Below are 14,575 nucleotides of genomic sequence, written 5' to 3'. Positions count from 1 at the left end.
AAACAAGCTGGGATTGAGTGAGCATTAGCTCACTTCCTTTCTCACTCTCTTTACTGCATCTTGTGTCTGAGTGTTTCCAATGCTAAAATGACAGGGACTGCTTGTCCTTGACAGCAGCTGGCCCCAGTGAGAAACCAGCCATTTACATGCTAATCTCAACCACTGCTCACTCTTCAGCTGCTCACTCACCATCTGCACATGGAACATCTCTAATTCCTGCCAGAGTAGAGGGGTAGTGGAGAGGCTTTTGTGTTATATGTGAACTTTTGCATGCATTACAGAAAGCGGTTTCACATTTTCATGATCCACAGAAGAACCCCGCAGTAGACCAGTATAGAGCCGTCACTGGCAGGTGAATGTGAAAAGGTGTGTGTGTGTGGGTGTGTGTAATGATTGGGTCATGTGTAAATGTATGGATGCTACGGGATAGAGAGAAGCATCTGTATACAGGGCTGGCTATGAGAATTGTTTAGATGTTTTCTTTCTTCATCTTGGCCTGAACTCTTCTTACACCTTAAGACACCTACTGTAAGCTATCTGCCACGAGTTGATTTCAACAAAACCCTCGGTGTTTGTGACAATGCATCTCTGGAAGATGATAGTCACCTTGCTGTCATCAGAGTCTGTCACACATCTACCTTCCTTTTCTCCTTTTTAAATGTGTCATTCATTGTACTACCATTGACGCTGTATGATTTGCCACTATCAATGTGCAGCTTCAAATCAGTGCTTCCTCTTTCTCCCTCTTGTTTTGTCTATCTTTCTGCTTTGCCGCTGGCTGATTGTTTGTTTGTGTGTCTGTTTCTCTGCTTTCTCCATGTTTCTATGCGTGTGTCGTCCGTCTCTGGTCCTTCCTGTCAAGTGTCCGGCCGCTGTCTTTCTCAGGGCAGCCCATCTCGGCTCCTACCACTCCCACGCCAACGGGCAGCGCCGCCTATGCTACTCTGTTCCCCACCAGTCTGACCGTTAACAGCTTCGTCCGTCTCCATCAGTACTGCTGCCCCTCTACTGACCAAAACTTACAGCAGGAGGACAGGTAAGGGCCCCTGCAGGGCCTAAGTACAGTGAGTACGGCACATTAAGAATTAAGAAAAAAAAACTTCAAGAACTTCACCTGCAAGAACCTCCAGATATCTCTCTCTCACAGTCACCATCACTTTCTTTACATTTCATTCTTCTCTGCTTTACCTTTCTATCACCAACCCCTCTTAATCCAAGCGCCTGTGCTTCAGTCTTCCACCACTCCCAGGTGTGACTAATAGCTTGAGTTAGGTCCTTTTTTACCGGCTTGAAAAACACATAGCTTTTTCACAGAGAGCAAGAGAAGAGCAGTCATCATCTTCAATAAGCTATGGGACCTAGGTGGACTGAGTCACAAGTGACCCTGGTGAATTCTCACCCTCTTTTCTCTCTTTCTCCTCATTTATCCTCCACCTGATGCTGTTCTCAGACACATCAGCGCATGATGCTCCAACACTGCCATCTAATGGCATTAGACAGCTGTGTGATGTGTACATACTCAGTGTATGGTAAACAATTTTATTTTATTTTTTTAATAAAGATGCCTGTTAAGTCCCTCTTTTAGCTAAGAAATGCAGCCCGCTTTATGCTTTTCTAGTTTCCACCTGTTTGCTTTCTGCTTTCTTTTTATGTCACATGCTGTTTTTCACTCAGTCCTCCTCTTTCTTTTTCTCTCTGTCTTGTCTGTCTGCCTTTCTTGTGTTTCTTTCTGTGTTTTGACTCGTCCCGTGTTGCTTTCCAAGAGAGGAGGGTGAGGATGAGGTTGCCCATCAGTTCTGTTGCGCTGCCTCAGGCTGCAGTAGCCCCTCCTCTCGCTGAGCTGAGGTGTGACTGTCCGCACAACGACTCACTCGCCCATTTGCCTGTGAAAAGACTATCACAGTTTATGCTGCCAGAAAAACGGAGATCTCACTGTGTACCAAAAAGGCAAAGACTTAATAGAAATGCATGAAACTTGTAGTCATTGTGACAGTTGGTTTATGTGCTATCATTGATTTATTTGTTTATCACATGGTTTGTGCATTCATTTACATTCTAAAGAATCTTTTGATGTTTTCTTCTCTCTGTATTCTTTGCTATGTATTTCTTTTCTTGGAGTCATAACAAGATGTCAGAACGCATCACCATCGCATGCTCATTACTGTCGCTCTCATGCTTATTTTGGATCCACTAGTTGAGCCATGTCAGTTCGAATGTGCTCAGTAGTTACCCTTTGTTATCTGTGCAAATAGCTTTAAAGTCCCGTCATGCAGTGTCAGAGAAGCTAACCTCCTATGTGATGTAAAGACATTAATTGTATGCGGTCTGTTTAACATGCTCATTTGATGTACTCCTTAACATTTGATAATCAGTCTTATTGATGGTAACATTAGTCATGAAGATATTGGTTTAATTCTGAACAAAATAAAGATCTCTAGTTTTGGAAGACACTTCATTTCTATCTCTTTTAAAATGTCTGAAGGTGAAATATGTGTTGCTGTAATTGCTTTGTGTTGTTTCAGTCATGCTGGAATGCTGCTCGTACACACCCACCTTACTCATCTCCACCTAGAGCACAATGCACTCGTCCACAGGCAGAAATTATTTATAGAAATTGTATTTTCAGTTATATATTATTTGGCGCACATAATCGTTGAATGATAATGCTCGTTCCTAGCGAACACAGTATCTGCACCCATTATTATTGGTAACCTAATTAGCATATTGCTGTAGTTGGTGAAAACCTAAACATTTATTTTTAGCCAAATGTTTCTGTGTGTGTGTGTGTGTGTGTGTGTGTGTGTGTCTTTCATTTGTAGGTCAATCTTAAACTTTTGCGGTAGTTGTTTCTCAGGATATTTACTTTCTGTGTACACTGTAATATGAACTACTGAACCACAGAGTTCATGATACTTGCATATTACAGAAGATTCTTATTTGACAGTATTTTCAATAGTTTTATAGTGCATCTTTAAAAAAATACTGCTGGTCAATTCCATCCACATTGATTATGTCTCATTTTCCGACTAAAAGCTGTGTCGTCCATCTCAGGTGCTTTAACACATTAAAGGCTGTTTTATGGTTCTGCGCAGGCTTCACGCAGAGCTTTCGCCATAGCCTACGTAAGTGGCCTGATGTTTATACTGTGTGTGTGTGTGTGTGTGTGTTAGAGCGAGGGAGAACTGAGAGAGTGACGGCGATTAGGTTCGGAGCGAGTACCGACTCTAGAGGCATAGCGAGAGAAACAAAGTGTCTCCCCTGTGTTTTCTGACCTCTCCTTGATTTGATGTTGTTTATGGAGAAAGAGAACCAGGAAATGAATCAGGGGAAATGCAGTGCTACCAAGCCACGGCCGAGCAAAGTGCGCTGCGAGTTAAACATTTTTCAAGAGGTGCACGTCAGGCTACGGTGTAGGGTCCAGGGGTTTCGATTCTATGCAGAAGCATAAAAAGGCCTTAAGTGTTACCATGTGTCCTTACTTTCACCTGCATCCATGTTGACAACACAGACGTTAAGGTTAACCACTACAGTGGAATATGAAAGCAGAAGAGAAAACAAACAAACATTTCTTATATTTCACCATCCATTTTTTTTTTTTTTCAATAAATGAATGCACTTCTTCTATGTGTCTCTTCGTCTGTTCCTATTGTTGCTGTGGCGTGTTTTTGGTATGTTTGGTGTTATGTAATAAAAGTGACTGCATGTGTCAGTGATCTGGCACACGGAGGAGGGTGGAGGGAAGTTCATAGCTGTCAAAAGACTTATCAAGAATGTAGCCTGTACAGCTTTGCAGGGTGAACATGAGCCACTTTGGAAGTGTGTGTGTGTGTGTGTGTGTGTGTGTGTGTGTGTGTGTGAGTGAAAGCGCGCAAAAGAGTGAGAGTGTCAGAGAGAGGGAGTGTTCTATTACGGTGCTCCAGTTAGTTCGGGACCTTTCTATGACAGTAGCAGCATGGTAAGAACTCAGCTTTTTCCACTTTTATTTCACTTGTAAAACTGTCACAAAAGAGCATTTAGTTTGGCACCAGTGAGAGATGACATTACTTGTTACACCGACGTGTTTGTATGGTGGCCCACGCTGCAGTGATGTAGTGTCTATGACATGCGGTTTGTGCTGTAGATCACCAGTCTGTGTGTCATATGGTTTTAAAAGAAAGAAATGTTTTGTGAAGAAACTGACACATAACTGGAGAGGTGTGTGTGTGTGTGTGTGTGTGTGTGAGTGACAGAGCGTACATGCTGTTCAGATGACAGATCACATACCTTTTAAAGTCTAGATGTGTCAGCCATAACTGTCATGGGTGTCACTACAATACATGCACAGCATACAGAAGTACAACAAATAACAAATTGCTTCTTGGAAAATGTTTGTCATAATAGTTTGAATTAGGAGGATTTGTAAATTACACGAGAACAAGGTCTGGAGAGGACAGACAAAAACCTGGAAGTGAATAGGTCAAAAAATGTCAAGATTATGCATTCGGAACATTCTCAAAATAGTGGCTGTCAGACAGACAAATTATCAGTGCGCAGAGAAGGGGGAGTAACTTTCTAAATACTTTGTCTACCCGCCTGTTTAGACAAGACTTCATCTCGTCATTCCTTCATGCTCTGTGTGCCAGAGATTATCTGATAAATTTATGCTTACAAAATACTTTTTCCCAGCTACATCACGCTGTAGCCCTGCAAACGGTACAGTTGTACAAGGCTTTTTATCTCTTTTTTCACTAAATGGATTCAACATGAAGTGGCATTCTTTGCTGACAAAACCACAGAGCCTTTTTAAGCTTTGAACCAGAGGATTTGGGTCACAAAAGATGTATGTGTGTGTGTGTGTGTGTGTGTGTGTGTGTGTGTGTGTGTGTGTGTGTGATGGGAAGCTCACAGCGAAGTGGCAGAAGAGTGTTGGCGGTGGAGGAATGCTCCAATCTGACCCATGAATGATTTGATTGTTTCTTTTCAGTTTGGCCATTTGAAAGAATGGTATCACATGTGACAAAGAGAAAACAGATTGTTCTGCTGGTAGATTCATTTTCATGATGGAAAACATTACTTACATCTCTTTTTATCTCTTTAAGCCCTGACATTGATTGTAAATATCACATCACCAAAGTAGTTAGCAGAGATCTTGCTGTAGGCCTTTCTGCTCCTTTAATCATTCATAGTCCACATTTGTGTCACAGGGGTTATTTATATTGGCTGGTAAGCTTTGGAACAAATGGCAGAATTGACACAAAAGTTTAAGATGAAGAGATTAGAGAGGATATGAGATAACTAAACTGAGTCAATGCTCAAGTGGAAATGAGTCAACAGACAGATCAATGCAATTATTGGCTCCTCCATGGCAGGCAGGCATGAGAGGTTAATCCCCCAGCCTCCTTGTCTGACTGCGGGTTCGATGCACACACCATGCTCTTTCATACACACACATACACGCACCGTCAGCACATCAATATTATATGAGCGAGGGACAGGAGGCAGGGGACTGCAGTTGACATTTTACTTCATTGCGCAAACCCCCATTCACTTTTCATTTTCTCTCACTGGAGCTCTTGTCAATTTCTGCCCACGTTTTTTTATTCTCATAACACTATCAGCGATCACTTTCCTGTTTATTATATTCCAACCATCTGTTTCAGCTCCAATTAAATGGTTGGAGGTAGTGAAACTCTGGGCTGGTCTTTATGAGGGAGTCTCGAGAGAAAACCTCTCTCTGTCACTGTAACGGGAATACAGGCTTTCTTACATAAGTAATGAGGTGCAGATGCCAGCTGCGATATGGCCACACTCATGTTTTATACAACACACTTTTTACTCGTATATCATCCTCACCTTGTCTCTCACTGTATATTACCTCCTGGCTCTCGCTGCGGACAAAACCAAATGATAGTCTTGTTTAATGCATGCACACGTGAAGGTGGTTTCGTCACAGGGGAAGACGACAAAAATCAATGCTGAAACAGAATTGATTTTTTTTATATCAAATACTTCACCAAACTTGAAGATTTTTAATTGCCATTCCTCAACTTGAAAATCTTCCTCCTAAAGCTCAAAAGAAGAAATTAAAATCTGTGACATTTGCACAGATCCTGCTGCGTATAGACTGCGGAGATGAAAACCACTGTGGATACTGTCAACTAACGCATACAGTTGATTTCTTTGGTGCCAGCTGCAGAAAATCTCCATCTTGTCTGAAGTATTTAGATTTTCCTTCTTCATGAGATGTGAACAGATGACAGCTGAAGTTTATAACGATTATTATGGAGGTTTAAAATCAATCCAAGGGACAGCTGAGAATATTCAGAGACAAATGCATGAGAATGACTCCCTAATGTCGTGTTGCATGTATTTTAGGTTTCTGTCACTCAGTTAAATGAAAATGCCATCTGCTCCTGCTGATGTACACAGCAGGAAGTTACAGTGAAGCTGAGTCCCTGCTTATGTCTACCTGTTGGCACTGTGCAGACGCACTCATGTGGCTAGTTTCCATTCCTTAAAAGGAGGAGTTTTAAGCAGCTCTGAAGAAGACCAAACTTTCTATTCATACAGTTTAGACAATGGCTAAATAGGTACTAAAAGTAAATGATTAATTCAGGATTCCATTTTTAATAAACTAACATGTTGAGAAAATGCTGTATTTGCATGGTTCACTGCGCAGATATATTCTGTTATTCTATTCTTTTTCAAGATGACTATTATGCAGACTGTCATTCACAACCTGTGGAGCATCTTCAACACCCACATCAATGGTGATAACAGTCAATACATTGCCATGGCAACTACGCTTCTCATCCTAACAACTGCCTCACCGCCCACAACGGTCCCACAGCAACCGTCACCAAGCAACCCCCTCCCGCTTCTCAGTTTCTCTATTTAAGGAGCAGAGGAGGAATGATAAATGATGCTGCAAAGAGAGAAAAAAAAACACTTTTCAAGATGAGATTGGAGTTGTGCGCAACAACTTGTTGCTCATAATTAATTTGCTCGAAATAGAAACAAAGCACAGCTTGTTAATGAGCTTGAAATATGTGGAGTTGCTGTTGAATATTTACAACTTAGCTTAGCTGCAGTGATATGTGTTTTCCTGTAGATGTCAGACTTGTCTATTTATCAGTGGGCTTTTGCATGACTCTTGTGTTATACAACGTAATGGAGTTGTCCTCAGTGTTGCTTGAAAGCACAGGATGTCCTGCTGTAAGACCCGGCTGCATTGTACAACGTTTCCCCTTCTGTCCACTCCAAAGATTCTCTTTTTGGTATAGGAACTGACATGTGGTGTGTTTCAGCAACACCTACAAGATCAAAAATGACAAATGAAAAAAGTAATTTCCTTGTTCCCTGAGAAGCCTTTTCCTTCTTGTCCTTCCTGTTTTTACCAACTAAACACCAACACAGGAAGTGTCTACAATCCAGTGGAACAGTGAGAACACAATGAGGGAGGGAGGAGGACATTAGCTGACCCACTCAAAGCAAAAATGGTTACAGTCAACAAGGCACCATTTCAGTCCCTTTTGTCATCTGCATTAATGTGTGATACAGAGCCTAAACTATGCAAAAGGTAGAAACCACATAAGCAATTCAAGATTTGCATTTTTGATTTGATTTCATGTGCTGAATGTAATGCTCCCACACATCCCTGACCCTGGCTCTTTACTAACTCTCTGCCTGGTTATGGAACAGCTGACAGAAGGGGGTGTGGCTAACACAAAGAGGAAATGTAGGCAGGAGACTGTAATGTGACTGTAGCTGTTCTCCCAAACACAGACTGACTTATTGACTTGGGGTGGATTTTGTCTGGGCAAATGTGTGGGACAGGACATGACAGGACGCTGGAGGATCTTTGGACTTACTTGAACTGATAAGTTGTGTGGTTTTTATTTTGCTGACTGCAAATAGGATTGTTTCCATTTGAAGCCAGCTTTGTTGGTGATTTGGTTGCAAATCTTAGCTGCTTGCTTTTACTTTTGTGTAACGGACTTGAGTGAGAGGGAGGAGATGTGCTTTGTCATGTGTTTTGTCTCACGATATTCCATGGTGTGCTGAAGTGACTGTTTTACACCTGCTGCTAACATAACTACCTGGTCTTTCCTGTCAGTATGGTGTCGCTCGTACGCAGCAGTGGAGGAGTGTGTTTCAGTGATTGATGCCTCCTCAAAATGTGCTATCACTGTTGTGTTTGTCAGACAATGATACACTGAGAGCAAGACAGAGACTGAAAGAGGGAACAAGAAAGTTAGAAGCAGACAAAGGCAGTGCATAAACACTAGTAGGCTTGGCTAAATGTAGTAGTATATTAACTCATTCTTGTGACTCAATAAAGGAAGGAGATAAAGGGTAGAGATCTTTTTGTCTATTGCATCATCAACTCACAATGTAGATAAGGAATGTTGTCAGATCTCAGGCTTTGCAATTGGAATTAACAAGTGATATAAGTTCACCATGAGTTCCACTAAGAGATGGTTAACTCCTCGCCGCTCTAAACTTTACACGTAAGTCCTTTTATGTAAGCTCTTCAATACTATTCCACATAATTTAGTGACGCTGTCTATATTTTGCACTTAACACACTTCAAAGTGTTTGGTGTAATATTTTGTCAATGAATTATTCTAAAAGCTTCTGCTCATTCTCTCCTGTAGTGTGGAGGGGGATTCCCAGTGTCCAGAGACGGGCACCCACAAAGACAGCTCATTCATCCAGACATCTTACCTGCGCGGCTCAGAGCGCTACACTGACAGCAGCACCAGCAGCGCACCCTCCGCATCCAGGGACCCTTCGTGCGTGTCGGCCTCCAGTTCAGCCAGCCTGGCCTGGGCACTGCGAACTCGCCACCAACCTGCGAGTCTGGCCCTCCGCAAGCAAGAGGAAGAGGAGAACAAGAGATGCAAGGCGCTTTCAGACAGCTATGAACTCTCAACCGATCTGCAGGATAAGAAGGTATCAATGCTGAGGATACTGTTGTCAGATAACTTGTGTTGCAAATGTTTGTGTTCTTTGATGTTTCCTAGAAGCCACGGGCACTAGCAAACATTATGGTTGATGGATTTGATGGATAAGGTGATGGATTCCTTTCATTAATCTCTAAGTCTTCTTTGTTCTTTTTTTTCCCACTTTTTGCCAGGTGGAGATGCTGGAGAGAAAGTACGGTGGCTCCTTTGTAAGTCGCAGAGCAGCTAGGACCATTCAGACGGCTTTCAGACAGTATCGCATGAACAAGAACTTTGAGCGCCTCAGAAGCTCGGCATCGGAGAGCCGCATGACACGCCGCATCATCCTGTCCAACATGAGACTGCAGTATTCCTTTGATGAGCGACAGCCTCAGCAGCAGGCCCAGACACAGACAAACTTCACCCACAATGTGGCCATAGGGCCTCCTCATTCCCCCATCCCAGAACGCCCAGGAGACTACACCCACTTAGAGGACTCCTTCTCCAAACAGGTAACAGTGTTGATCTATTTATATTACTCTTTATGACATGAAAGTATCAAAGGTCTTTACAGTGACTGAAAGAAACACACAACGAAGATTAGTAAAACTTTAACAACTCGTCAATCAACTAGACAAAGCAAAACTAAAAGACATATCTGATCTTGTCCGGTTTACTACAGCCTTAGACCCTCAAAGTATGCTGTAGACACTGAATTTTATGTTTAAGAGCTGTAGTTCTACTTTCTGACAAGAGGGATACTGAACTCCTACCCCACTTTGTGTTCCCTCCAGGTCAAGTCCCTAGCTGACTCCATAGACGACGCCCTTACTTGCCGCGCGGGTCGCGATGACTCCCAGGAGGGCAGCAGGGAGGGAGGAGGGATTAGTGAAGACTTTGGGGAGTGTGTGTGGAGCAGCAGCAGCAACCCCTCCTCCCAAAGAGGTTTGGGAGAACGAGCCAGGGGAGCTGGGGGAGGACTCAGTATGCATGGCGACAGTACCGCCACCTCGTACAGTGACGTCACCCTTTACATGGATGATGGCATTCCGTCATCCCCACTATCTCTGGATCGGGCACCCAGCAGCACAGACACAGAGTACTGGGGCCCTGGTGGTGGTGTTGGAGGGCGCGAGGACAGCAGGGATACTGAGGGAGGGGGCAGCAGTAACAGTCGGCGCAGCACCCCGTGTACCGAGTGCAGGGACTACCGTCTAAGGGGCGCACATCTGCCTCTCCTAACTATTGAGCCGCCCAGTGACAGCTCAGTGGACACAAGTGACCGCTCAGATCGTGGCTCTCTGAGCAGACAGCTGGTCTATGAGCAGGAGCCTGGGGTAGGGGCTGGCTCCCCTCAGGGAACCCTAAAACACTCCCCCAACACAGGCACCCGCCCTACCTCCACAGCAGCGGCCCAGGGTCAGACCCGGGCCCCTGGCCGACCCATACCCACACACATCCCTCATCAGGTGGCTGCACTCCACCACCATCACCACCACCCTATCCACCACCATCAGTACCCTGACACGCCGTCGTCATCGTCCTCCCCCCAGCAGCCCCCCACCACCCCTCTGTCCTCCTCCTCGTCCACAGCTCTGCCCCCTGGTGGTCTGGAGCAGCCATGCTGCTCGGATGGAGACAACGACTCACTTAACTCCACCACCAACTCCAACGAGACAGTCAACTGCAGCTCCGGCTCCTCGTCTCAGGACAGCCTGCGGGAGCCTCTGCCACCTCTGGGAAAGCAGACCTACCAGAGAGAAAGCCGCCATAGCTGGGACTCGCCGCCCTTCAACAGTGACGTGGTGCAGAGACGCCAGTACCGCATAGGTCTCAACCTCTTCAACAAGTAAGATGCTTGTAGTATAAAATATACAGAAGTGCCAATGAGAGACCATTTTTATGGTGATCATACAATTAAACTGGTGAAGTTGTAGTGAGAAAGTTCTTTTTCATTGACTATAGGAAGCCAGAGAAAGGGATCCAGTACCTGATAGAGAGAGGTTTTGTATCGGACACTCCAGTTGGGATTGCTCGCTTCATCCTGGAGAGGAAGGGCCTCAGCAGGCAAATGATTGGAGAGTTCCTGGGAAACCGACAGAAACAATTCAACAAAGATGTTTTAGAGTGAGTATGGGAATAGAAAGCACAGAAGAGGTCATGAGCAGGGTTTTCGTTTTAGAAGGACAGTTGTCATAGATCAGAAAATGTAAGACAAACATTTAAAAAAGATCCAGTTGAATGAACTGTATATCTGTATCTTCAGAAGGGAGAAACAATTAAAGTTAGTTCAAACTCAGATCAGCACGAGTGCACACCACATTTCAGCTCACATATTAGAAGTCTGAATGGATGCAACCTTTAGGTAAACCCAATCCCATCCCCACACACACAGACATGGTATGTAATAATATGTGACTTGGAGAATGTTACTCCAAGTCGAGTTTCCAGGTGTGCGATCTAGAGGTTAGACTGTGACCTCTGCTGTGTGTGTTTCAGCTGTGTGGTGGATGAGATGGACTTCTCAGGAATGGACCTGGATGACGCTCTCAGGAAGTTCCAGGCTCAGATTAAAGTTCAAGGAGAAGCACAAAAAGTGGAGCGGCTCATAGAGGCTTTTAGGTTTGTATGTTAGGGTTAGGGTCAGCTATGGCTGCAATGTAAATGTTTGAACATGTTGTTTCAAACATGTTGTTTCTGTCCCTTATGCAGTCAGAGATACTGTGTGTGTAATCCAACGCTGATTCGGCAGTTCCAGAACCCGGACACCATCTTCATCTTGGCCTTTGCCATCATCCTCCTCAACACAGATATGTACAGTCCCAACATCAAAGCTGAGAGGAAGATGAAACTAGAGGATTTCATCAAGAATTTAAGAGGTGCGGACAGAACAGAAAAGACACATACCCTTGATACACAACACATATTAGGCAGTAAAAGTAGTTAATGATGTCTTTCTAACATGTTGTCTTTATGGACACTATGAGCAACAACGGGACAAAACATTTTAAAACATGTTAGTATGCATTAGATTAGTAAAAAGGAGTGTTTGAAGTCCAACTGAAATGAAATTGCATTATTTGTCTGTTACAGCATACATGTCATAGAAACCAAAAGGGATTTTAGTTTTTGTTTCATGATGGCGCCCTCTGGTTTTGCTGCTACGTACTTACTATCTACGTAGATGGATACCTTATTTTGATAGAGCAAATGAACTCACACTGAGCAAGATAGCAGCCTGCCACACAACACAAGAGCCACAGCGTCAGAACAACAATCCCCATTAGTCTTACTGCTATAGTGTTGTTCTTATTTAACTTACAAACATGACCACACGTCTTCTCCTCCACTTTAGCTTGTTGAACGGCATCCAAACAAACATTCACTGTGGAAAAGTGCACTGTCAGTTTGCAGGCTAGATAGCTAAATAACGGCTCAGCAGCAGCACATTAAACCAGTGGTTCTTAAACTTTTTGCAATAATGTACCCGCTTCAAAATATTTATTCAGTAGTACCCCCCTACCAGTGCAAAACATTTTTGGTAGGGAAAAACAGCCTATTTAAACAGGTATTTTAGTAATTATGCATATTTTTTTTTAACATTTAACAGAAATCTTACGTAGCCCCTGCAGTACACCAAAGTACCCCTAGGGGTACGCGTACCCCCACTTGAGAAAGACTGCATTAAACAACATGTTTGGTCTGATGTGGTCCTTACTCTTTCATATCACATCAACACGCTGTCTGCCTATGACATGTAGGATAAAGCGCAATATAGTTTACTTTGTCTCTTCTTTCATACAATGCTGAACAGACACAGGCACCAATACGGCCCTCCAGCCTTCTGAGGAGTATTTCTAATATTTCCCAAAAAAAACTTTTTCTTCCTTTTCATAATAAGAAACCATTAACAATACATTTAAAAACACTTTTTTTTAAAACTAGAAACAGGGGTGACTAAATGTGATTTCAGTTGGACTTTGAGTGGTGTTTATTTTTTGTCAGCTTTGAAATACGTCTTGCTGCCTCTATTTCACAAGACTTTCTGTGTCAGATACGCTGTATCATTTTGTGATTTGTGCCGTTTTAATGAACATCATTTCCTAAAACCCTCCCTTTCCCTGTCTCCACCAAAGGCGTAGACAATGGTCAGGATATACCCAGGGACCTGCTAGTTGGGATCTACCAACGGATACAGAAATGGGAGCTACGGACCAATGATGACCACGTGTCCCAAGTGCAAGCAGTGGAGAGAGTCATTGTGGGCAAGAAGCCTGTGAGCAAAATACAGGACTTTGTAATATGTTGCCACTACTAGTTAAAAGTTTATTCATTTGTACTGTATTTGTCTGTATAGGTGCTGTCCCTTCCCCATCGTAGATTGGTGTGTTGCTGCCAGCTATATGAGGTCCCTGACCCCAACAGACCTCAGAGGACAGGAGTGCACCAACGAGAGGTCTTCCTCTTTAATGACCTTCTGGTGGTAAGACTCCCATTCATCACTTTTTAAGACATGGCAGACAATAAAATCTATTCCATTTAAAAGACCCTGTAAAAAAAATCCCATCTATCTGTCCCATCAGGTGACCAAAATCTTCCAGAAGAAGAAAACCTCAGTGACTTATAGTTTCAGACAATCTTTCCCTTTGGTTGAGATGCAAGTACACATGTTCCAGAACTCGTGTAAGAAGCCCTTTTTTCCTTTTCACACTCTAACTGTTCCTAATTAACCCTCTATGATTATTAAGTATTTTATTTCTCTCTTTTTGCATCTCTTAGACTACCCTCACGGTATCCGCCTGACCTCAGCAGTCCTAGGTGGAGAGATGAAGGTTCTCATTGTCTTTATGGCACCCAGTCAGCAAGACCGCACCCGCTTCGTTAGTGACCTCAGGGAGAGTATTGCTGAAGTGCAAGAGATGGAGAAATATAGAGTGGAATGTAAGTACCCCATCTACTGGCCATTACTGTGAACTATAACTTTAGTGGGTGGAATGATTGTACAGCTTTTAACAATGGCACATTTGATTAAGAAATGGAGTGCTGGTGGCACCAGGTCTCCCCCCTCATTTTAAATTCCCCTGTACCCTTTGTGTTAATTTACAGCGGAGTTGGAGAAACAGAAAGGTGTGATGCGGCCCAGCTTGCTCACTGGAGGTGTGGTTGGAGGCGTAGGTGTGAAGAGCGATGTTGTGAATGGCACCATGGGAAGGACAAGTTTTGATGACAACTGCTCAGTGGGTGAGGGTCTTAAACGCACGGCACTCAGCTCATCACTCAGGGACCTATCGGACACAGGTGAGAAAACAGCGCCTCAGAGGCGGGGTTCATTTCCATTTCCTTCCAGTCAGCTGGGTTGAATTGGGTAGCACAGCTTCTTACAATGATTTTGTTTTCTGTCTCTATTACTACATCATGTTCCTCTTCCAAACTGACACACACATGTGAACAAACTTTCCAATCTTCCACTCTTTGCTAACCTGACTCTTCCTGGCGGGGTGCAGGGAAACGTGGTCGCAGGAACAGTGTTGGTTCTCTGGACAGTACCATGGAAGTAAGTCTCTAAAGACTAGATGTTGACCTGTTACCTTTAATAGACCTACATTTCCCCTTACTGGTGCTTCATCTTCGCGAGCACGCTCAGTGTGTGT

The 14,575-nt window shown here is 43.6% G+C and overlaps 1 protein-coding gene across 1 annotated transcript in view; it reads left to right on the top strand.

Moving 5' to 3' along the window:
• Positions 1-14,575, top strand: part of iqsec2b (IQ motif and Sec7 domain ArfGEF 2b) — a 28,925-nt gene that overhangs the window by 10,561 nt on the left and 3,789 nt on the right. Inside the window, 12 exon segments of the mRNA XM_078255585.1 lie at positions 8,637-8,934; positions 9,119-9,436; positions 9,719-10,773; positions 10,890-11,051; positions 11,424-11,546; positions 11,637-11,803; positions 13,061-13,200; positions 13,282-13,407; positions 13,508-13,607; positions 13,704-13,865; positions 14,031-14,222; positions 14,429-14,478. Of these exon segments, the coding sequence (XP_078111711.1) occupies positions 8,637-8,934; positions 9,119-9,436; positions 9,719-10,773; positions 10,890-11,051; positions 11,424-11,546; positions 11,637-11,803; positions 13,061-13,200; positions 13,282-13,407; positions 13,508-13,607; positions 13,704-13,865; positions 14,031-14,222; positions 14,429-14,478 (2,893 nt within the window).

This window comes from Sander vitreus, chromosome 7 (assembly GCF_031162955.1).
Source record: "Sander vitreus isolate 19-12246 chromosome 7, sanVit1, whole genome shotgun sequence".
Lineage (NCBI taxonomy): Eukaryota > Metazoa > Chordata > Actinopteri > Perciformes > Percidae > Sander > Sander vitreus.
Note: the sequence above shows the minus strand (reverse complement) of the source record. Positions and strands in the feature narration are given on the sequence as shown.